A 20,972-nucleotide genomic window follows, 5' to 3' on the forward strand; every position below is an offset into this window, starting at 1 on the left:
GTCCAGGAGGAAAAGAAATTCCTGAAGTGAGGAAAATATGGGGGATGAGAGGAGAAAGTCCCTGTGTGGAAAAAAGTGCATGTGAGAAGTGCAGGGGAAGGGCAGGGGCAGAGCAGGAGCTGGGTGAGGTTCTGGGCTGGGGAATGTGGTGGGAAGGACTTTGGGGGGCAGTGCCTGGTCCTGTCCATCCACAGCAGCCATGTGTGGGCACTCCAGAGGAATTCTCATGGAATCCCAGACTGGGTTGGGTTGGGAAGGGACCTCAGAGCCCCTCCAGAGCCCCCCCTGCCATGGCAGGGACACCTCCCACTGTCCCAGCTGCTCCCAATGTCCAGCCTGGCCTTGGGCACTGCCAGGGATCCAGGGGCAGCCCCAGCTGCTCTGGCAATTCCATCCCAGCCCCTGCCCACCCTGCCAGGGAACAATTTCTCCCTAATATCAAATTCCTGCTTGTCCTGCCCCTCCATCTTGTGAAAAGTTCCTCTCCAGCCTTCCTGAAGCCCCTTCAGGTACTGGAAAGCTTCTGTAAGTTCCCCTTGGAGCTCTGATGATCCCCAGCATTTCCAGTAGAGCCCTAAACCCCAGCCCCTCCCTCTAATGGCCTTTTTCTTCTCTTCAGCCATAAAAGAAAGAAAGGAAACCACATTTATCAGTCATGCAAAGTGCAGCAGAAAGCTCAGGAGAAGGAAGGAGCTCTGAAGTTCAGAGAGCTCAGGAAAGTTGTGTTTTCCCCATTCTTGGAAGTGTCCCAGGCCAGGCTGGATGGGGCTGGGAGCACCTGGGCCAGGGGAAGGTGTCCCTGCCATGGCAGGGCTGGGATGGGATGAGCTTTAAGCTAAAAAAGTTCCCTTTGAGCAGTTCCAGGATGTCAGCAGGGGCAGCTGCAGCCTCGGGGAGCTCTGTCTCTGCTCTTCCTCAGCCACCGAGGGCAGATGATCGCTCCAAAATCAGTTCATTGTCACCAGCACTTCCTCCAAGCCTCTGGGGAGAGTTTTCAGTCGAGCAGCAGCTGGGGAGGAGCAGCCTTTGGGCAGTGCTGGGCTCAGAACTGGGGATCTTCTCCAACCTCAGGGATCCTGGGAAGCTCCAGAGAGCGCACGGCACTGACCTGGAGAAGGGAGAGAAGGGAGAGAAGGGAGAGAAGGGAGAAGGGAGAGAAGGATTTACCTGGAGAAGGGAGAGAAGGAAGAGAAGGAAGAGAAGGGAGAGAAGGAAGAGAAGGATTTACCTGGAGAAGGAAGAGAAGGAAGAGAAGGAAGAGAAGGATTTACCTAGAGAAGGAAGAGAAGGAAGAGAAGGATTTGCCTGGAGAAGGGACTCAGTGTTCTCCTCCTCAGCCCCAGGTAAGGATTTCAGTGCTGACTGGATTTGCATAAGCTCAGAGAGGAAACACAAGCACTGTGTTTGTCCCATGGGCAAACCAGGGAATGGCTGTGGAATCCCAGGGTGGACTGGGATGGGAGGGACCTTCCAGCCCATCCAGTGCCACCCCTGCCATGGTGGACACCTTCCAGAAGTCCAGGAGGAACTGGGCTGGCTCATCCCTGGAAGTGTCCAAGTCCAGGCTGGAACAACCTCAGACAGTGGAAATCCCTGCCCGTGGAATTGGATGATCCTTAAGGTCCTTCCCAACCCAACCCAACCCAACCCAACCCAACTCATTCCTGATTCCTGGCTGCTCTGCTCCTGCTCAGGAAGGTGTTTTGGGAGCAATTCCAAAAGTTCTGGCTCTGCCTGAAGACCACAAATGAGGTTTGACTTCACTTACACCACGCTTGGAATGAATTTGCTCCTCCTGACATGGTTAAATCCACGGAAAACCGGGGTGAGGAGGAATGAGCAGCTCAGGATGGAACAAATCCACACCAGCTCTCCAGTGAAGGCTGCAGGGGTGTAGCTGCACATCCAGGGGCACTCCCAGCCCTCCCACCCCACTGGGAATCAGTGGAGCAGGAACAGAGACTCCAGAGGTTTGGGAAGGGTGGGAATGAGAGGTTTGGGAAAGGTGGGAATCAGCTGGTGCTGCTCCCATCTGGTGTGTGCTCAGGGGAAAACCAGCCCAGCAGGAAGACACGGGGCTGCCTGGAGAGAAAAGCTTATCTGGGCCTCACACCATAACACAGGCACTTGTAAAGAAGAGGAAATGAGATAAAGAAATCACTCAGGGCTGCTGCTGCCTCTGAAACACTTCCTTGATAAGGGAGGCAAGGCTGGGGCTCGTGCTGTGGGTGCTGTGGGCAGAAAGCTTCAGCTCAATTAACAGAAAGGCTTTTCTCAGCTTTGCTTCTCAGGTCTGACAGTGCCCCTGGCCCTGTGATTTGTCCCTTTTCCTGAACTGAGGGTGTTTTTGAGGTCCTTCCTTGTGCATGGAGGACATTCCCCAGCGATTTGGTGCAAATTCCTGGGAGCTTGGAGAGGATGTTTGGACAGATCCTTTTCCCTGCACCATTGGAGCATCTTTGATCTTTCATTCTTCTGACAATGCCACCACGAAAATTGGTTTCTGAGCATAAAACAACTCTGCTCTCAGTGTGCTGGGAGATCTTTCCCCATGGAAAGGGAGCTCAGGCCTTGGCAGGGGCTGCCCAGGGAGCTTTGCAGTGCCCATCCCTGGAGGTGCCCAAGGAAGGGCTGGACGTGGCACTCAGGGCTCTGCCCTGGGGACAAGGTGGGCATCGGGCACAGCTGGGACTCCATGGGCTGGGAGGGCTTTTCCAGCCTCGGGAATTCTGCTGATAAAAGTGAGGGTATAAAATGCCCTCTGAGGTGGTTGATTCTGTGGAGGAAAATCCAAAGGTTCAATGATATTTTTGCTGAAGGATCACCCTGTTGAAGGAGATCAAGCAGGTCAGGTTTTTGATACTTTAAATGCTGGGAGGATGAACCAACCTCCAGTGATGTGGTGATTCGAGGCCAGGCTGGACATTGGGAGCCCCAGGGACAGTGGGAGGTGTCCCTGCCATGGCAGGGCTGGGATGAAATGATCTTTAAGGTCCCTTCCATCACAAACAATTCTGGATTCTGTGTGCTCCTGGGAAGCTTGTTTGAACTTGGGATCCAGAGTCTCACCTTCCTCCTCTGCCTTGATCCCAGAGGATTCTGCTCAGCCTGGGGGAGCTGATAACCCAAACTTTCTCTCAGAGGATCCCAGAATCCCAGACTGGTTTGGGTTGGAGGGACCTCAGAGCCCACCCAGAGCCAGCCCTGCCATGGCAGGGACACCTCCCACTGTCCCAGGAGCTCCCAATGTCCAGCCTGGCCTTGGGCACTGCCAGGGATCCTGAGCCTCAGTCAGGAGTGGAGATGAGTTTGTAGCTCAGGGGAGGAACTTTCCCAGGAGCCCTGAGAACAATAAACTCCAACTTGGGTCAGCACTAATCCAAATTTCCTCTGTCTGGTCATTAAAGCTGTGAGTGGTGATCGGTGATGACCCATCTGAATCATCCTCACCAAAATAAACCCTGCAGTCCCTGGGCCTCAGCTGAGAGCTCCCAGTTCCTCTGCAGGAAGGGAATTAATTCCATTTTACCCTGCTCTGGGGGTTGGAAGCCTCCCCATCCAGCCCCTTCCAGCTGTCAGCACATTTTTCATTTAACACTGGGGTTTTTTTATGCAGTCTAAATTGCATTTCAGTGGCAGGCTGCAGAGTCCAGCCACTTTTCCCAGCTGCAGAGATTCCCACAGCTCCAGTGCCTTTGCTGCATCCCTGGATGCTGCATCCCTGGATCCTGGCAGAGATTGTGCAGCTGGAGGGGACCAGGTGATCCAAACCCTTGTGTTTAGGGCTTTGGGGTGGTATTAATGCTGGGATAGGTGAATTAACATCCCCCTCTCAGCCAGGGTTTTTCTGGAAGCACATCCTTCGTAGGGTGACTTGGAAAACCTCACTCCAACATGATTTCTCCAGGGTTTGGGCTGAACTGGAGGTCCCATCCCAAAGGGACTGGCCAAACCCTTTGTCAGGAGGGCTCTTGGATGGGGGGACATGCTTGGGATGGGGGATGGAGCTGGAGAAGGGCTTGGTCACCTCCTGTCCCTTTAGCCTGGGGCCTGCCAGGAGCTGAGCCCAGCTCGGGGCAATCTGGGGCCAGAGACCAAAATATTTCTGAATTATTGAATGAATTCTGAATTATTTCTCCCTCCCTCTTGCTCAGGAGCCCAGAGAACTCTGCCAGTGAGGGTTTGTACAACTCTGGTCCTTCCCCCTGATTTTTAGGTGTTACCATGCCACAGATAAAGATCTGGACAGAAACCTCATCTATTTCTGGCCATGAGCCACAGCAGCAGCTTTTCCAAGGAAAAGGGGAAAATTCATTGAAAGAATAAAGTGTATTTTCTGCTCCCCATCCTTATTTCAGTATTTCTTTCCTCAAAACAAAAATGAGGCCAATTTAAAACCAAGAGGCTTCCAGGAATGCACTTTCACCGTGCTCTGAAATGTCCTTTGTCACCTTCCAGAGAAAACTTCCTGAGGGATCCCATCACTCCACAGCTCATCATTGACCTGGGGAAATGAAATCTCTGGCTACTGACAGATCCAGGAGGGCAAAGAGAATTCCTACATGGAGCTGGAGCTCTTTAAAAATATATTAAATAATAATTTAATATCTCCCTGTCACAGGTGCTCTCAAGTCCCCCCAAAGTCAAATAGAAGTTACAGATTTGTTTCTGGAAGAGTGGATCTGCTCTCAAGGAGACACAGCCTTCTCCAGGCTGGGAGTGACTGGTGGGACTGGGAGGGGAGTGGGGCCCACACAGACCTGGAGATCTCACAGAATTTATCCTAAAATGGCCCAAAATGGAAGGGATTTTAAAGTTCATCCCATTCCCTGGGCAGGGACACCTCCCACTGTCCCAGGAGCTCCCAATGTCCAGCCTGGCCTTGGGCACTGCCAGGGATCCAGGGGCAGCCCCAGCTGCTCTGGCAATTCCATCCCAGCCCCTGCCCACCCTGCCAGGGAACAATTCCTGCCCAAGATCCCAAGATCCAGCCCTGCCCTCTGCTACTGGCAGCCATTCCCTGGCTCCTGGCAATTCCTGCAGCCCTTGGCAATTGTCTCTCTCCAGCTTTCCTGGGGCTCCTTCAGGCCCTGCAAGGCCACCCTGAGCTCAGCCCAAAGTTTCTCCTGGCCAGGCTGAACAATGGCAGCTGTGCCAGCCTTTCCTGCCAGCAGAGCTGCTCCATCCCTCTGCTCATCCTGGAGCCTCCTCTGGGCTCTCTCCAGCAGCTCCAGCTGCTCCCTGGGCTGGGAATTCTGGAGCTGTGCCCAGCAGTGCAGCTGGATCCCAGCAATTGTTCCTCTGCCCCAGCAGCTCGGGGAGCTCCCCGCTCCCTTTGGGGTGGGAGGGACACGAGGGCCCTGCCTTGGCACGAGGGGACCAGGAATGGCTCCAGGTGCCCTCTCCCAGCCCAAAGCCCCTTCCCAGCCACTCAGGGAAGAGGGAGGCTGGGCCTGGACGTGACAGGATCTGGTTTTGTCCCACATTTCTCCTGTGAGGAGGAAGCAGGGCCTGACTCTGCTGTCACTGACCACCCACACCCTCCTCCTCTTCCTCCTCCCTCATCCCAGTCTGGATCTCTCCTGGATCCAGTGCACTGTGCCCATCCCAGAGGATCCTTTGCTGCCCCAACCCCATTTCTGAGCCTTCTGCATTTCTGGTTTATTCCATTTATTTTATCCAGAAGTGCAGTTTCCCTGATCAGCCTGGCCCATCCTTCCAGCAGCTTTTCCTGCTGGTGCTCCAGTGCTGGGCTCCACTCTGGGACACCCTTCAGCCACCTGGGTGAGTTCACACACTCAGGCACAGCATTTCTTCATATTCCAGGATTTTGGTCCTCAAACTGGGCCACCCCTTCAGCTTCTCCCTCTTCCTTGGCCCCTCCAATCCTGTGCCAGGCTTTAAAATTCACCTAAAACATCTCAAAAATTCACCTAAAACATCTCAAAGGGGAATTCCCTGGGGGATGTGAAAATGAGAAGATCAGATCCTGCTCCAGGCTTCCCAAGGGCAAAGGAAAACGGAATTGGGCTGCCCTGGAGGGGAGAAACTGAGCAGGCAGGGGCTGGGCCAGCAGAAAACCAGATTTCACCAGAGATTTGGGCCACTCTGAGAAATTATTCCCACAATTTGCTTCTTCACTTAGAGGCAGCAACAGCTCAGGCAAGGAAACCAGGGGCTGCATCCTCACCCTGAGGAAAAATGGAATAAAGCTCTGGAAAAGTGAGCAGCAAGAAAATGCTGAGGTGTTTTCATCCATTTCTTTAAATGCCTCAATCACCACCTCAATTTCTCTCTCCAGCTGCTGCCCAGGCAACAGCAGCTGGCAAAGAGTGTCAGGTGAGGCCATCCCATCCCATCCCATCCCATCCCATCCCATCCCATCCCATCCCATCCCATCCCATCCCATCCCATCCCATCCCATCCCATCCCAGTCTGGAGGCCACTGTCCCTGCCAGGGCCCATGGGATGGATGTGTCCTGTCCCCAGGAATGCTGAGATGACCCCACACCAGCAGCATCCTCTGAAGGAGTTCAAATGCATCTTTCAAAGCTGATAAATTCATTTTGTAGCTTCCAGGTGGCCATCCATGACTCCCCCTCTGGCTCTCTGGTAACCACAGACGCTTCTTCCTCACCTGGAAAGCAGAGGGTGAGATTTTGGGAGGGGTTTTTGATGTTTTGGTGGTGGCTGGAGCGAGCCAGGGCTCCCTTCAGTGAGGTGTTTGAGAGGAGCCCTGAAATGACCTCCCCTTCCTCCTCACACCCCAAAATGTTCCCTGTCTCTGCAGGCTGGAGCTCGGGGGGCAGCATCGCTGGGAATGTCCCAACATCCAGCACCTTCCTGGCCAGAGGAGCCTGAGCTCAGCTCTCCAGGGGCTGCAGCTGGCCCAGCAGGGATTTAGGTTGGCTTTTAGGGCAAGGCTCTTCTTTCCCCAGAGGCTGCTGGCACTGCCCAGGCTCCCCAGGGAATGGGCACGGCCCCGAGGCTGCCAGAGCTCCAGGAGCATCCAGGGATGCCCAGGCTGGGCTTGTTGGGGGGTCTGGGCAGGGTCAGGAGTTGGATCCATGATCCCTGTGGGTCCTTTCCCACTCAGGAATTCCATGATTCCCTGTCTCCTGTGCTGCTGTGCCTCTGGCTCTGCATTTCCCATGCCAGGAGCTCCGCTGCCCCCTCAGCACCTCCCACCTGGGCACCTGCAGCCGGGCACAGCTCCCGCTGCCCTCCCTCCCTCCTTCCCTCCCTCCCTCCCAGCCCGGGTGTTTCCCTGTTCCCTCTCTCCTCCGGGCCAGTGGCAGCCGGGCTGGTGGCCCTGCAGGAGCCAGGAGCCGGCTCAGCCCCTCACACCCATCATCCAGAGCCTTTCCCAGAGTTGGCATCTTCCCACTCCTCCTTCCCCGGGAGCGGCTGGAGCCGCCAGGTCTGTCCGGGAGCTCTGGGATGGGAGCGGGGCTGGAGGAAAACTGGGAAGCTCCAGGAGCCCAGCAGAGCTGAACTGATGGAGGAGCAGGAGCTGCTGCCAGGGTTTGTTTGCTGTTCCAGCCGTGCCAGTGTTTGCTCCTTGGGGCTGGGAGCAATCCCAAGGCATCCCTGGATCAACCTCGGATCAGGTTTTTCTTTAGGGAGGATTGCTGGGTTTTCCACTTGGGAATAGTGGGATGTATATTCTGTGTGCAAGCAAAACGGAATTTCTGGCTTGTGATCAGAGAAAAGCGGGGTTTGGGGAGAATTCAGCACACTTCAGGGGACTCTTTAGGGGTTCTTTAGATCCACAGCAGGAGCTCCTGCCCAGGTGAGCAGCTCCTGCCCAGGTGGGGAGAGGCTCCAGCTTTGCCCCAGACAGGTGGGGGCTGCAGGAGGTGTTTGCAGCTCTTCCTCCAGGGATGTGCTGCTGCCCCAGCTCGGGGTGCCCTGGATGCTGCTGGGTTGCAAAATTCCCGAGAGCTGGAGTGAGGAAACTGCACAGCCTTGTGCAATGAAGAACGGTGTCTGACCTACTCAGCCCTGAAGGAATGGCAGGGAAACGAGCCAGGGAGGTCACTGGATCCTTCATGGCTCTGGAGAAGCACCAGAACATTGGGAAGGCAGAAAATGTGGGAGGTGGGTGATGTGCTGCGCTGATTTTTTGCATGGAGAGTAGCACAGGGTTTATTTCTGTGCCAGCAAACCACAGGAAGCTGTGCTAAAGCTGTGTTTTCTAAAGGTGAGAGTTCCTCTGGACTGCCTGGGTTTCTGGGGATGGCTGCTGATGGTTCTGGCAGCAACAGGAGAGAGGGTTGGAGATGTTTGCTTGGGGGAAATTAAAATTGAGGTGCTCTGATTTGGGAGAGCTGAGAAAATGGTGTTAAAATCTGTCATTTCACATCCACCTCGGTTTGTGTGATAAATATCTCACTGAAACCTCAGCAGGGAAGAGAAATAAAGGCAGCCAAGGGGCAGTTTTCATGGAATTATGGAATGGTTTGGGTTGGGAAGGACCCCAAAGCCCACCCATTCCCAGCCCTGCCATGGCAGGGACACCTCCCACTGTCCCAGCTGCTCCCAATGTTCAGCCTGGCCTTGGGCACTGCCAGGGATCCAGGGGCAGCCCCAGCTGCTCTGGCAATTCCATCCCAGCCCCTGCCCACCCTGCCAGGGAACAATTCCTGCCCAAGATCCCAAGATCCAGCCCTGCCCTCTGCCACTGGCAGCCATTCCCTGGCTCCTGGCAATTCCTGCAGCCCTTGGCAATTGTCTCTCTCCAGCTTTCCTGGGGCTCCTTCAGGCCCTGCAAGGCCACCCTGAGCTCAGCCCAAAGCTTCTCCTGGCCAGGCTGAACAATGGCAGCTGTGCCAGCCTTTCCTGCCAGCAGAGCTGCTCCATCCCTCTGCTCATCCTGGAGCCTCCTCTGGGCTCTCTCCAGCTCCCAATGCTTGAGGACAAAATTCCTGTTGAGCTCCAAAGCCGAGCACCACAACTTTCAGGTGCATTCCAGGACAGAAAATTCCCTCTTCCTTTTTAAAACCCTGGTGGCACCAGGAGCCTCTGGCAGCGCCTGCTCCTCTGGAGCTGAGCTGAGATCAGCCCAGCTCAGACAGGGGAGGAAGGGCTGGGCTGGGGCTGGAGGTGCCCACTGGACTGGGTGCCCTCCTCTGGGAGCAGGATCCAGGCTCAGGATCCAGGCTCAGGGAGCAGGATCCAGGTTCTGGGAGCAGGATCCAGGCTCTGGGAGCAGGATCCAGGTTCTGGGAGCAGGATCCAGGCTCAGGAAGGAGGATCCAGGCTCTGGGTGGATGATCCAGGCTCCTTTGGAGCAGTCAGAGCTGCTGTGCTGTGCCTTTGCTGGGAAGCAGCCGGGTGTAAGTCAGTCCTGCTGTTCCCAGTGCTGGCAGCAGCTCCATGAGGTGCCAGATCCAGCTGCAATTCCCTGTGTTTGGAGTCCAAAGTCAATCTGCAGCTCTGCTGTGACCCTCCCGATGGCCTCAGCACCCAAACAGGCACCACGAGCTCCCCTTGGCCTCTCTCCACACCCAGCTGGGATCAGACTCGGCAGCTCTGGCTCCTGGAACGGCTTTTACAGCTCTGGCACCCCATGGCTGCAGGGATTTGGGTGTTGAAGAGATCAGGGACTCATAAAATCCCGGAATCTCAGACTGGTTTGGGCTGGAGGGACAATAAAACCCACCCAGAGCCACCCCTGCCATGGCAGGGACACCTCCCACTGTCCCAGGAGCTCCCAATGTCCAGCCTGGCCTGGGATAGAGTCCCAGGAAAGCTGGAGAGAGACAATTGCCAAGGGCTGCAGGAATTGCCAGGAGCCAGGGAATGGCTGCCAGTGGCAGAGGGCAGGGCTGGATCTTGGGATCTTGGGCAGGAATTGTTCCCTGGCAGGGTGGGCAGGGGCTGGGATGGAATTGCCAGAGCAGCTGGGGCTGCCCCTGGATCCCTGGCAGTGCCCAAGGCCAGGCTGGACATTGGGAGCAGCTGGGACAGTGGGAGGTGTCCCTGCCATGGTTTGTGCTGGAATGGGATGAGCTTTAATGTCCTTCCCAACCCAACCCATTCCGTGATTCCATGAGAATTCCCCAGCCTGTGATGAATTCTGTGTTTCACTCAAACCCCTGAGTGCTCACACAAATGGTTCACAGTGACAATCAGCACAAGGAGCTGTTAATTAACAATTAAGTCTTGTGTGGGACCCTCTCCATGTCCACAGAAGCTGTGTTCCCTTGGCTGTGGCAGCACCTGCAGGCACAGAATTCTCCAGGGAAATGTTCTCCAGAGGGAAGCTGAGGCACAAGAGCAGAGTCCTGGCTCTGTCCCTGTGTTTCAGCAGCTCCTTGTGCACCTTTTATTCCATAACAAGGCACAAACAAATCCAAGGAAGCCTCCAGGTACCTCTTGTTCCTGCAGGGTCATTCCCAGCAGCTGGAGGCTGTGCCAGGCCGAGCTCCCTCCCACGCAGAGCTCCTGGAAAACATCCCTGAGCCTCCACCATCCCCTCCCAGAGGTGTCACTCCTGCCCCGGGCTCCTTTTCAGCCTGGATGGATTTAGAAATGGTTCTAATGTACTTCCTCTTCAAAATCCCCAGCCAACAATAGCTGAGTGTTCTGGAGAAGGATTTGCTGAGCTGCCCCTGTGGAATTAAAGCTGTGGGAAGCCCTGGCAGCCACCCCGGGGGGGACAGGATTGTCCCAGAAGTGACCTTGAATGACAATGCCCCATTCAGGTGGTCAGGGAATGAAGCAGAGGGACTTTGGTGTCTTCCAGACTCGTTTAAATGAGGGGATCTGCTGGGGCTCCTCATGGATGAGGAAAGGCTGGCACAGCTGCCATTGTTCAGCCTGGCCAGGAGAAGCTTTGGGCTGAGCTCAGGGTGGCCTTGCAGGGCCTGAAGGAGCCCCAGGAAAGCTGGAGAGAGACAATTGCCAAGGGCTGCAGGAATTGCCAGGAGCCAGGGAATGGCTGCCAGTGGCAGAGGGCAGGGCTGGATCTTGGGATCTTGGGCAGGAATTGTTCCCTGGCAGGGTGGGCAGGGGCTGGGATGGAATTGCCAGAGCAGCTGGGGCTGCCCCTGGATCCCTGGCAGTGCCCAAGGCCAGGCTGGACATTGGGAGCTCCTGGGACAGTGGGAGGTGTCCCTGCCATGGGTGGGGTGGAACAAGATGAGCTTTGAGGTCCCTTCCAACCCCAAAATGATTTTATGATTTGATGTTACCTGGCTGCTGAGGATTTGGGAATGTGGTGCTGACAGGATTCCTCTTTTTAAGTGATTCACAGGTGGCACTGGAGAGGGAAAAGGAACCTTCAGCCTCTCATGCCTGGGAGAGATCCCAGGATCATGGAATATCCTGAGTTGGAAGGATCCTCATGGATCATCAATCCCACCCTGCCCAGCTCCCCCAGCAAGCCCAGCCTGGGCATCCCTGGATGCTCCTGGAGCTCTGGCAGCCTCGGGGCTGTGCCCATTCCCTGGGGAGCCTGGGCAGTGCCAGCAGCCTCTGGGGAAAGAAGAGCCTTGCCCTAAAAGCCAACCTAAATCCCTGCTGGGCCAGCTGCAGCCGCTCCCTGCTGCTGTCCCTGTGCAGGAGCAGAGATTCCCTCTGCCAGGGACACTCCTCATGCCTGGGGGGCTCAGGGAGGTTGGGGTGGGGTCTGTGACAGCTCCACACCTCCTGTGAAACCCAAGAGTGTTTTGAAGGTGTTGGTGGGGATGGGCTCAGCCCAGGCTCTCTGAAGTAAATCCCTGCCTGAGGAGGGGAACCAGGAAAGGGAGACAGAATAAATCTCATCTTTACCCAATTTTTATCCTTTCCCAGCCAAAGGAAGGAAGAAGTGCCAAGGACAGAAAATCAAAATGTTGGTGCTGTCCAACAACACAGCCCTGAACCTGCTCCTCTCCAAACTGCTGCAGAACTGCCTGGAACAGAGCAACAGCTCAGCCCCTCCGCAGGTGAGGAGCACCAGCGATAACCTGGAGATCATCTACGTGCTGCTGATGCTGGGGCTCTTCGGCTTCTTCACCGTGGGGGTGATGGTGACCAACCTGCGGGCGCGGCGCCTCGAGGGGCCCCGCGACCCCTACAACACCTACATCGCCACCGACACCTGGCACAAGAAGGACAGGGAGTACTTCCAGGCCAAGATCATCGAGAATTACAAGCTCTGCTGCGTCCTGGAGAACCAGCTGGCCGTGGAGCAGCCGGGCACGAAGATCCCCGAGGAGAAATCTTCCTGAGGACAGGGGGGAATGGATTGGCGCGGGGACGGTGTGAGTGGTGCCTGCTGCGGGCCAGGGGAGCTGCTGGCCCTGCTGCAGAGCCTTGGCCAGGCTGAGGGAGCAGTGCTGGTGAAGCTGATGGATCTGGGATATCCCAGAGCTGCCCCAGAGCCCGGCACCGGCGTCGCCTTGGGATCGCCGTGAGGCCGACGTCGGGATCCGCACGGAATGTCACGGACTCATCAGCTTCACCTCCCGAGCCAGGGCCTCAGGCTGCCAGGGCATAGATGGGATTTTGGGAATGAATCCTGCCCTGGCAGGGTGGGCAGGCCCTGGCACAGGGTGCACAGAGCAGCTGGGGCTGCCCCTGGATCCCTGGCAGTGCCCAAGGCCAGGCTGGACATTGGGAGCAGCTGGGACAGTGGGAGCTGTCCCTGCCATGGGAATGGGATGAGTTTTATCTCCCTTCCAACCCAAACCATTGACAGACCAAAGACAGATCTTGGTGGTGTTGGTGTGAAATTAGAGCCTAATTAGGACCTAATTAGAACCAAACACAGGGCAGGGATGTTAATTGCCAAGCATGGCTTAGACAATAATTTTCCAGAAAGACCAAATTCTCCCAAGAAAAATCAGCTGAAAGATTTCATTGGCATTTCTGTCCAGCTTAGAAGAGTGATTTTATAAATTGTACAACTCTGTCCTAACCTATTTCCTTCAGAATCGTGCCCCTCTTAGTGATAAAACATTAGGAAAAGTTTCCCAGTTTTTCCCTGAAGAACATTTCCATGGAAGAACACAGACTTTGGAGGGAATTTTAGTGACTGTGATGGATGTGGGACGTGGGGACTTGGGTTAATGCTGGGTTGGACTCCAAGATCTTGGAAGGCTTTTCCAGCCTCACTGATTCCATGATTCTGATTCCCAGCAGGTCTCCCAGACTGCTCTTGCTGGGACCACTCAATTTAATTTCCTTCCTATGGATGGGGCTTGATCCTGGCAGCAAAATCCACGAGCAAAGACTGAGCAGCCCACAAGGTCCTTGCCATGGATGTGGGTAACATTCCCAAGTTTCAATCCCAATTAATTATTGCACAATTCCCAAGTTCCAGCCCCTGGTTGGGAAGGGAATTTCCACTGTGGGAAGAACAATTCCGTGATTTCTGCTGTTTAATCACACAGAGGTGATGTCTGTGCTTAGCTCGGATTCCCCGAGCAGCTCCTGCAGCTCCCAGGGATTTATCCCAAGGATCCAACACAAAACCCATGGCAGGAAGGTTTTCCTGCCCTTCCCTCCTCCACAGGTTGAGTCAGGAGGGACAGAGCAGCCACATTCAGCTGCTGTGGCACCAACCATCACCTGCCTGTCAAAAGGAGAAATCCATCTCCCCTGGACACCGTGTTCCTTAAAATAACCAGCTTGGAGCTGGTTTGGGATGAGGGAAACACCAGTCTGGGCAGGAGTGGGGATTTTAGTTCTGCTCTGCAGATACAAATCCCATTTTTAGCTGCTGGAGAGGAAAGAGAAGTGGGGAAGGCTGGAAAGAGGAGCAGAGCAGCTGTTTCCAAGGGAAGGCGAGGAAGGGAGCTGGGATAGGGAAGCAATCCCAGCAGAGCCCTTTTCCAGGCACTTCTTTAGCACTGCACTTTCATCTGAGTAATATTCCAGCTGTGTTTGTGTTCCCAGAACACTCAGGACACTCAAAATGCTGGCTTGTTTTTTTTTAAAAACATACTTATATAGTGCCTACCATTAAGCTGAGGACAAGATCCACGTTTTTGGTGTCTGGAACAGCTTGGAAAATCTCCAGCAGCTTAATTATCCCAGTCACTTTTTCCTCTAGAGGAATGGAAACCCAAGGTCAGCTTTGGAAAAATGTTGATTTCTCAGCTTGGATGCTGCTCTTTTGGGATCTCACTGTTCAGGGCTTGCCCTGGGAGAGGAGCTGCAGAGCCAGGCTTAAACTTGTACCAAAAATTGCCTTTAATGGCATTAAACCCTTTAATGAATTCAAAACTTTAATTCATGAAAACATTTAATGACATGAAAACCTTCCATGCCATTAAACCCTTTGAATGAAGCTCATGTCCTGGGCTCCCTCCTGCTGCTCTCTGAATTTTCAGGGATTTTGGATCATTTTATTTCCATACCTCCAGGGGGGTTATTTGTGAGGAGAGGGATTCTCAGCATTAATTGTATCCCATTTTTTTTTTCCTTTTAGCATCTCTATCCTTTTATTTAATTGAAATGAAAAAGGAGAGGGGGTCTCATAGCTCAGCTTTGCTGTGCCACCCTCACCCCTCGGTGCCTCCTGTGCATTCCCACCGTGGGCTTGCACCTTTCAGCCTTGGAGTTCTCCTTCCCCCCTGGTTTTTTCACTTGTACAAAGCAATAAAATCGGAGTTTCAGGCACTGCTTGTGGCCCCAGATGCTGTTTTTTCCTCCCAACCTGTTCCACAGGCTCAGGGAAGGGGGCAGATCCTCCCCAGCGGGCACCCACTCACCCGTCCCCTCTCTCCACCTGATTAACCAGGGCCAGGCAGGTGCTGGGATCTCTCCCAGGGCACCCAGATCTGCACAAAAATCAAAATGTCAGCAGCAAATTCCTCACCTGGAGCTGGCTCCCGGGGTTTGCAGCTCCCAGGGTGAGTTTGGCTCCGGTGCTGGGCACGGTTCCCTCCCCAGCTGCTCCTGCCCAGGGCAGCCTGGGCTGGGCTCTGTGGCACCTCCAGCTCCGTGAAACGACACTGGGGACAGAAAAGGACATGGAAATGTTGGAATGAGTCCAGAGGAAGCCATGGAGATGCTCTGAGGGCTCTGGAGCCAGGCTGGGAGAGCTGGGGGTGCTCAGCTGGAGAGGAGAAGCTCCAGGGAGAGCTCAGAGCCCCTTGCAGGGCCTGAAGGGGCTCCAGGAGAGCTGGAGAGGGACTGGGGCCAAGGGCTGCAGGAATTGCCAGGAGCCAGGGAATGGCTTCAGAGTAGGATTTGATGGGATCTTGGGCAGGAATTGTTCCCTGGCAGGGTGAGGGCCCTGGCACAGGGTGTCCAGAGCAGCCCCAATCTCCAATCTAATCCTGCTGGTTTAGAGCCTGTCTCTACCTGCCCACAATAAATCCACTCACACAGAGGTGTGGGAACACTCCAGGCCCAGCTTTGGGACAGCCAGGTCCCAATTCCAGCTGGAAGAAAAGGTGAGGGAAATACATCCAGGGAAACAAATCAGTGCTGAGGTGAGGCAGCTCTGCCATGCCGAGATCGAGGGCTCATCCTTCACCCTCCCCACCCTGGAGAGCTCCAAGCTCTAATTTCCCATCTCATGGACACCTTGCACCTGCAGCAGGTGGATTTTTATTTTACCAGCATGAATCTTCAGAGCTGCAGGGATGGGAGCTCAAACCCCTGGGATTGAACAGTCCAGCTGGAAAATCCTCCCCAGCCACGGGCTGAGAGAGTCCAGAGCGGGTCCCCTGTGCCATTTGGGGTTATCAGTGCTATCTTTATTTGCAGCTGCCTGGGTCAGACCTGCTAAACCTGGAAACTTGTTCAGAGACAAGCAGGAGGAAACTGATAAAAATAGAAGATAGGAGCAATCAGAAGCGAGCAGAACATTCTTTACAGCTGATAACTGCTCTTATCTCGTGTAATATTTCTCTGGCATCCTGTTCCAGTTTTACACGTTGTTATCACTGCCCCAAACTCAGTCCCCGATCTCCTGATCCAGCTGGAGCCCTGAGCTGGGAATGGGAACCTCCACGGAGCCTTTCTCAAGGAATGGCTGCAGGGAGCAGCACAAACCCTGCACAGGAGCTCGGGAGCTCACCGGGAACGTGGCAGGAGCTGCCCTGCAGGGACCATCCAGAGGCATCTGGACAAGCTCCACAAGTGTCCTGTGGGATCTCAAGAGGTTTAACAAGGCCAAGTGCAGCACTTGAGTCAGGGCAACCCTTGGGATCAATCCAGGCTGGGATGAGCAGATGGAGCAGCCCTGGGAGAGCTGGGTCTGCCCCATCCCAGAGTCTCCCATGCCCTGGGCTGAGCCCCAGCGTGGGCAGCAGGAAAGGGATTGGGATTGTGCCCTGAGCCCCCTGAGGTGAGACCCCACCTGCAGAGCTGCCCCAGCCCTGGGGCCCAGCACAGGGAGCAGCTGGAGCTGCTGCAGAGAGCCCAGAGGAGGCTCCAGGATGAGCAGAGGGATGGAGCAGCTCTGCTGGCAGGAAAGGCTGGCACAGCTGCCATTGTTCAGCCTGGCCAGGAGAAGCTTTGGGCTGAGCTCAGGGTGGCCTTGCAGGGCCTGAAGGGGCTCCAGGAAAGCTGGAGAGAGACAATTGCCAAGGGCTGCAGGAATTGCCAGGAGCCAGGGAATGGCTGCCAGTGGCAGAGGGCAGGGCTGGATCTTGGGATCTTGGGCAGGAATTGTTCCCTGGCAGGGTGGGCAGGGGCTGGGATGGAATTGCCAGAGCAGCTGGGGCTGCCCCTGGATCCCTGGCAGTGCCCAAGGCCAGGCTGGACATTGGGAGCAGCTGGGACAGTGGGAGGTGGCCCTGCCATGGTTTGTGTTGGAATGGGATGAGCTTTAAGGTCCCTTCCAGCCCAAGCCCAGCCTGGCATTCTGTGAATTAACCCTGAGGATCAGGAATCGATCCCAAGTTTTTATCCAGGGAATGCTCCCTTGGCACAGCCCCACCAGCTCTGTCTCCTCCTTGTCCCACCATTTCCATTCTCATCCTTCTCCAGCTTTCCCAGCAAACCCCACAGGAGCTGCCCCCTCTCCCCAGCCCTATCAGGAGGATCTTTCCCATCGTTACCAACCCTGAGCTCCATTTCCTTTGTCCTTGTGACCTCCAGCTCCAGTGGCAGCGGGGATTTGCCATGGATTCAGCAGCTGCTGTGCTCCTGAACCTCCAGACTGTGCTCTATCCAGGGAGGTTTGGGGACTTCCAGGACTTTTTGTCCTGGCAGGGTTTTCTCAAGGTTTTATTTTCTGCTTCCCACCCGACAGAGCCAAAGGGAGCTGGGAAAATGCTGCAGACAAGGATCTCACACCGACCCTGCAGGCAGATCCTTCTCATTCCACCTCTGGACCTCCTCCCCAGCAGCCCCATTCCTGGGAATCCCGACCCTGGGATCCAATCCTGAGGGATAAAACATCAAATCCTCCCCATATTTTTATTTTTTCACCTTAAAGTGCAAAAGTTGTGGTGCAGGAATAGGAAAACCAGCAGGGACATCACTCAGGGACGAGGCTGACACCCAAATCCACCCTCTGTTCTCCTTCTATTTCTGGTTTTCCCTCAAAAAAAGGGAGATCTTTTTCTTTACCAGCAGCCCAGCTGTCTTTCCATCCAAATCCTGACCTGGAGAAAGGGATTGTGACAGAATAAAAAGCATTTTGAATAAAAGAAGCTGAGAAACACCCTGGTTCCTGCCAGAGCTCCAGGAGTGTTTGGACAGCGCTGCCAGGGATGCCCAGGATGGGATTGTTGGGGGGTCTGTGCAGGCCCAGGGGTTGGGTTCAATCCCTTCCAGCTCAGGATATTCCATGATTTGATCCTGATCCAAATCCCAGAGGTGCTGCACAGCTCAGTGCACAACACAGGCAATAGAAACAGTCTTTATTTAATAACAAATCATTTCATCCCAGCCTCTCCTGGATTTTTCCATGTGCGTTTTGCTCCTCATTTCCACTCCCAGAGGTCACTGAAATGGAGAAATCACCAGGAATTCTGAAGGATCCTTCTCTTCTCCAGCTCTGGGCAGGTTTCTTCTTCCCTCCTGAATTTCCTTCAGTAAGAACCAACCCAGGCAGCGCATTCCCTGCTCCAGCTTCTCCTCTGGATTTACCCACTGGCATTTTTTAGGGATTTGCAGAGAATTAAGTTGCCTGTGGAATTTTCAAACAGGAGAAAAAGGCTGTCTCAACCTGCTGAGTTTATCAGATGTGTTTGTGGGTTTGTTACCTGAATTTAATGGGTTTTATTCCATCCAATTTCCCATTCCAGGAGGAGGATGAGGCTGCACCTCCTGCAGGACCACACCAGTGTGTCCCAGTTGGTGCCCAGTTCCAGCAGTGCCTGTTCTGGGCAGTCCCATGGAATCCCAGGGCAGTGGCTCAGGTGAGCCCATTTTACCTGGAAATCTTCAGGAGAGGGGGAAGAGGAAGCCAGGAATTCCTTCCAGTGTCAGGGACAACAGGGGCCAACCCAGCCCCTGGGGCCACTGAGTGTGGCCACAGCCAGATCTGTTCCCAGATCCCAAATATTCCTGCCCTGCTGAGACCTCCTGATTCCATTTCTGGAACTTTCTGGGCAGATCCATCCAGCTGTTCCCAATCCCTGAGGATTTAGAAATGCCCAGCTGCCCTTGGATGGGGTGGGACGAGATGGTCTTTAAGGTCCCTTCCAGCTCCCACATTCTGGGATTCTGTGGTGATTTTGGGAACTCCAGGTGGATTTTGAGGAGCTCATCACAGCAGAAAGGACACCCTGCAGGGCCACCAAAGCAGCACAGCCGCAGCTCTGTCCCAGCTTTGGTGACAGGCAGAGCTTTCCCCACTCTGAGCCCTCCTCTTCCACCTCCTCTGACCCCTGACGGTTCCCAGGAGCGAAACAAGAGAGGTGAGAAGCCCTTTGAGAAGTTCCATGGATGTTTCCATGGGTATCTCCAGCTTTTATCAGGAGTTGCCAACCTTTGAGGTTGAGTTTTCCTGCGGGGACGGCGTCGCTGCTCCCGCGGTGTCCCCGTGGCCACCACGGCTGCCTTGGCTGGCCCAACGTGACGTTGTGTTGGCCAAGGGCTCCTTAATGTGCAGCCTGTGGTGGAAACAGGATGTGAAGCACAGGATGGGAGTGGCAGCTGCCTTCACCCTGGCCTGGAGGTGACGGCTCTCCGCTCGCGTGCCTGGAGCCGAGCCCAAAACGTGAACGCGAGGCCGCAGAAATGAGGATTTATTTTTATTATTTTTTTTTTTTTTTCTGTTTGCTCCCCAGGCACAATTGAAGGGTGATATCCAGGGTTTGGCTGCCAGGGCTGAGTCAGGAGTGGCAGGAGGTGGATGTGGCTGGGAGCCAGGCCCGGACGCGGCTGCGCGGATCCCGCACGTGACGGGGATTTGGGATGGGGCTGGGATGAGGAACAGGCTGGAGCTCGTTCTGTGGGACAGGACAGGTCCTGGCAGCCTCCTGGTGACGTGGGATTTCTTCAGGGATTTGCAGAGAATTAAGTTGCCTGTGGAATTTTAGAGAAGGAGAAAAAGGCTGTCCCAACCTGCTGAGTTTATCAGATGTGTTTGTGGGTTTGTTACCTGAATTTAATGGGTTTTATTCCATCCAATTTCCCATTCCAGGAGGAGGACGAGGCTGCACCTCCTGCAGGACCACACCAGTGTGTCCCAGTTGGTTCCCAGTTCCAGCAGTGCCTGTTCTGGGCAATCCCATGGAATCCCAGGGCAGTGGCTCAGGTGAGCCCATTTTACCTGGAAATCTTCAGAAGAGGGGGAAGAGGAAGCCAGGAATTCCTTCCAGTGTCAGGGACAACAGGGGCCAACCCAGCCCCTGGGGCCACTGAGTGTGGCCACAGCCAGATCTGTTCCCAGATCCCAAATATTCCTGCCCTGCTGAGACCTCCTGATTCCATTTCTGGAGCTTTCTGGGCAGACCCCATCCAGCCAGATCCAATCCCTGTGGATTTAGAAATGCCCAACTGCCCAAGGGGGTCACAGCAGCATCAAAAAATGGAATTTTTTGGTGAAGGGAGAGTCTGAGAAGGACAGGAAAGCAGCAAAATCTGTGGAGGTCTGTCCTGGAGAGTCCTGACCCAGTGGAGTGGTGAAAGCTGAACGCATCCAGGGCCAATCATGCAGGGAAAAAATGCTGGGAAAGCTGGGAATAAAAGGGAGAAAGAAACGGAACTGCCTGGGACTTTTATCGTCAGAATCCCTCACTGTACAATGTCCAATAACGTCTCTTTTACCCTCTGCCTCACACAAAGCCTTTTCTTTCATGGGATGTGCTCCTGTGCAAGGAGTTCTCCTCTTGCTGAGGAGGAATTTGGGAATATCCTGTAGAAAAAAGCAGCTCAGGAGTGCAGAGAGCCCTGAGCTGTTCCCACTGAGCCCTGGAGCACGAGCAGGTTTTGTAGAAATGCTGGAGGATTCAGAGGAGCTTTTCCTCCCACCTGCACTGAGTGTGGGGAGAGACAAACAGGTCACAGGGAGCCAGGCCTGGGAACCAAAATCCTGGGAATGGGATCCTTGAGTTGGTCTGACCTGCGCTGGGAACATCCACGGAATCCTGGAATGCTTTGGGTTGGAAGGGACATTAAAGATCATTTATTTCCAACCCTGCTGCCATGGCTGGGACACCTCCCACCATCCTAGGGTGCTCCAAGCCCTGTCCAACCTCCTGGGATGAGCCAGGATGGCTCAGCCACCACTGAGAGCAGGAGAAGGACAGGGCAGATCCTCCCCCTGCCCAAGGAGGGTCCTGGGCAGGGTTTTTCCACGCAAAATCTCTCTGGGCTCTAAAAAATCTCCCCCAGCTCTTGCAGAACTCTACAGCTCCAAAATATCCCCCTGGAGGTGCCCAAGGCCAGGGCTTGGAGCAAGCTGGGATAGGGAAAGGTGAAATGCCCATGGGAATGGGATGATCCTTAAGGCTTCTGCCTCCAAGGCAGTTTGGAGGAGGAGGAGGAATGTTGGGGAAGGGGCATCTCTCAGCATCCCAGCCTTGGGAAGGGTTGATTCCTGCAGCAAACACCTGCCAGGGCATGACCCA

The 20,972-nt window shown here is 54.7% G+C and overlaps 2 protein-coding genes across 3 annotated transcripts in view; one reads left to right on the plus strand and one right to left on the minus strand.

Moving 5' to 3' along the window:
* The window catches only part of LOC131581151 (trifunctional purine biosynthetic protein adenosine-3-like), a 310,961-nt gene that overhangs the window by 124,524 nt on the left and 165,465 nt on the right, over positions 1-20,972 (minus strand). The gene's annotated exons all lie outside the window — the stretch shown is intronic.
* Positions 7,280-14,606, plus strand: KCNE1 (potassium voltage-gated channel subfamily E regulatory subunit 1). 2 transcript variants are annotated; one of them, XM_058843453.1, is made up of 2 exons: positions 7,280-7,424; positions 11,800-14,606. In XM_058843453.1, the coding sequence occupies exon 2, from the start codon at positions 11,838-11,840 to the stop codon at positions 12,216-12,218; it is 381 nt and encodes a 126-aa protein (XP_058699436.1). In that variant the 5' UTR covers positions 7,280-7,424; positions 11,800-11,837; the 3' UTR covers positions 12,219-14,606. The 2 variants fall into 2 exon arrangements, with proteins under 2 accessions (XP_058699436.1, XP_058699427.1); XM_058843444.1 differs by having other exon boundaries at positions 7,280-7,420.

The sequence above is a fragment of the Poecile atricapillus genome, chromosome 1 (assembly GCF_030490865.1).
Source record: "Poecile atricapillus isolate bPoeAtr1 chromosome 1, bPoeAtr1.hap1, whole genome shotgun sequence".
NCBI lineage: Eukaryota > Metazoa > Chordata > Aves > Passeriformes > Paridae > Poecile > Poecile atricapillus.

What these genes read in the sequence shown, in the direction of transcription:
- KCNE1 (XM_058843453.1), top strand. Translation starts at nt 11,838, where the DNA reads ATGTTGGTGCTGTCCAACAACACAGCCCTGAACCTGCTCCTCTCCAAA.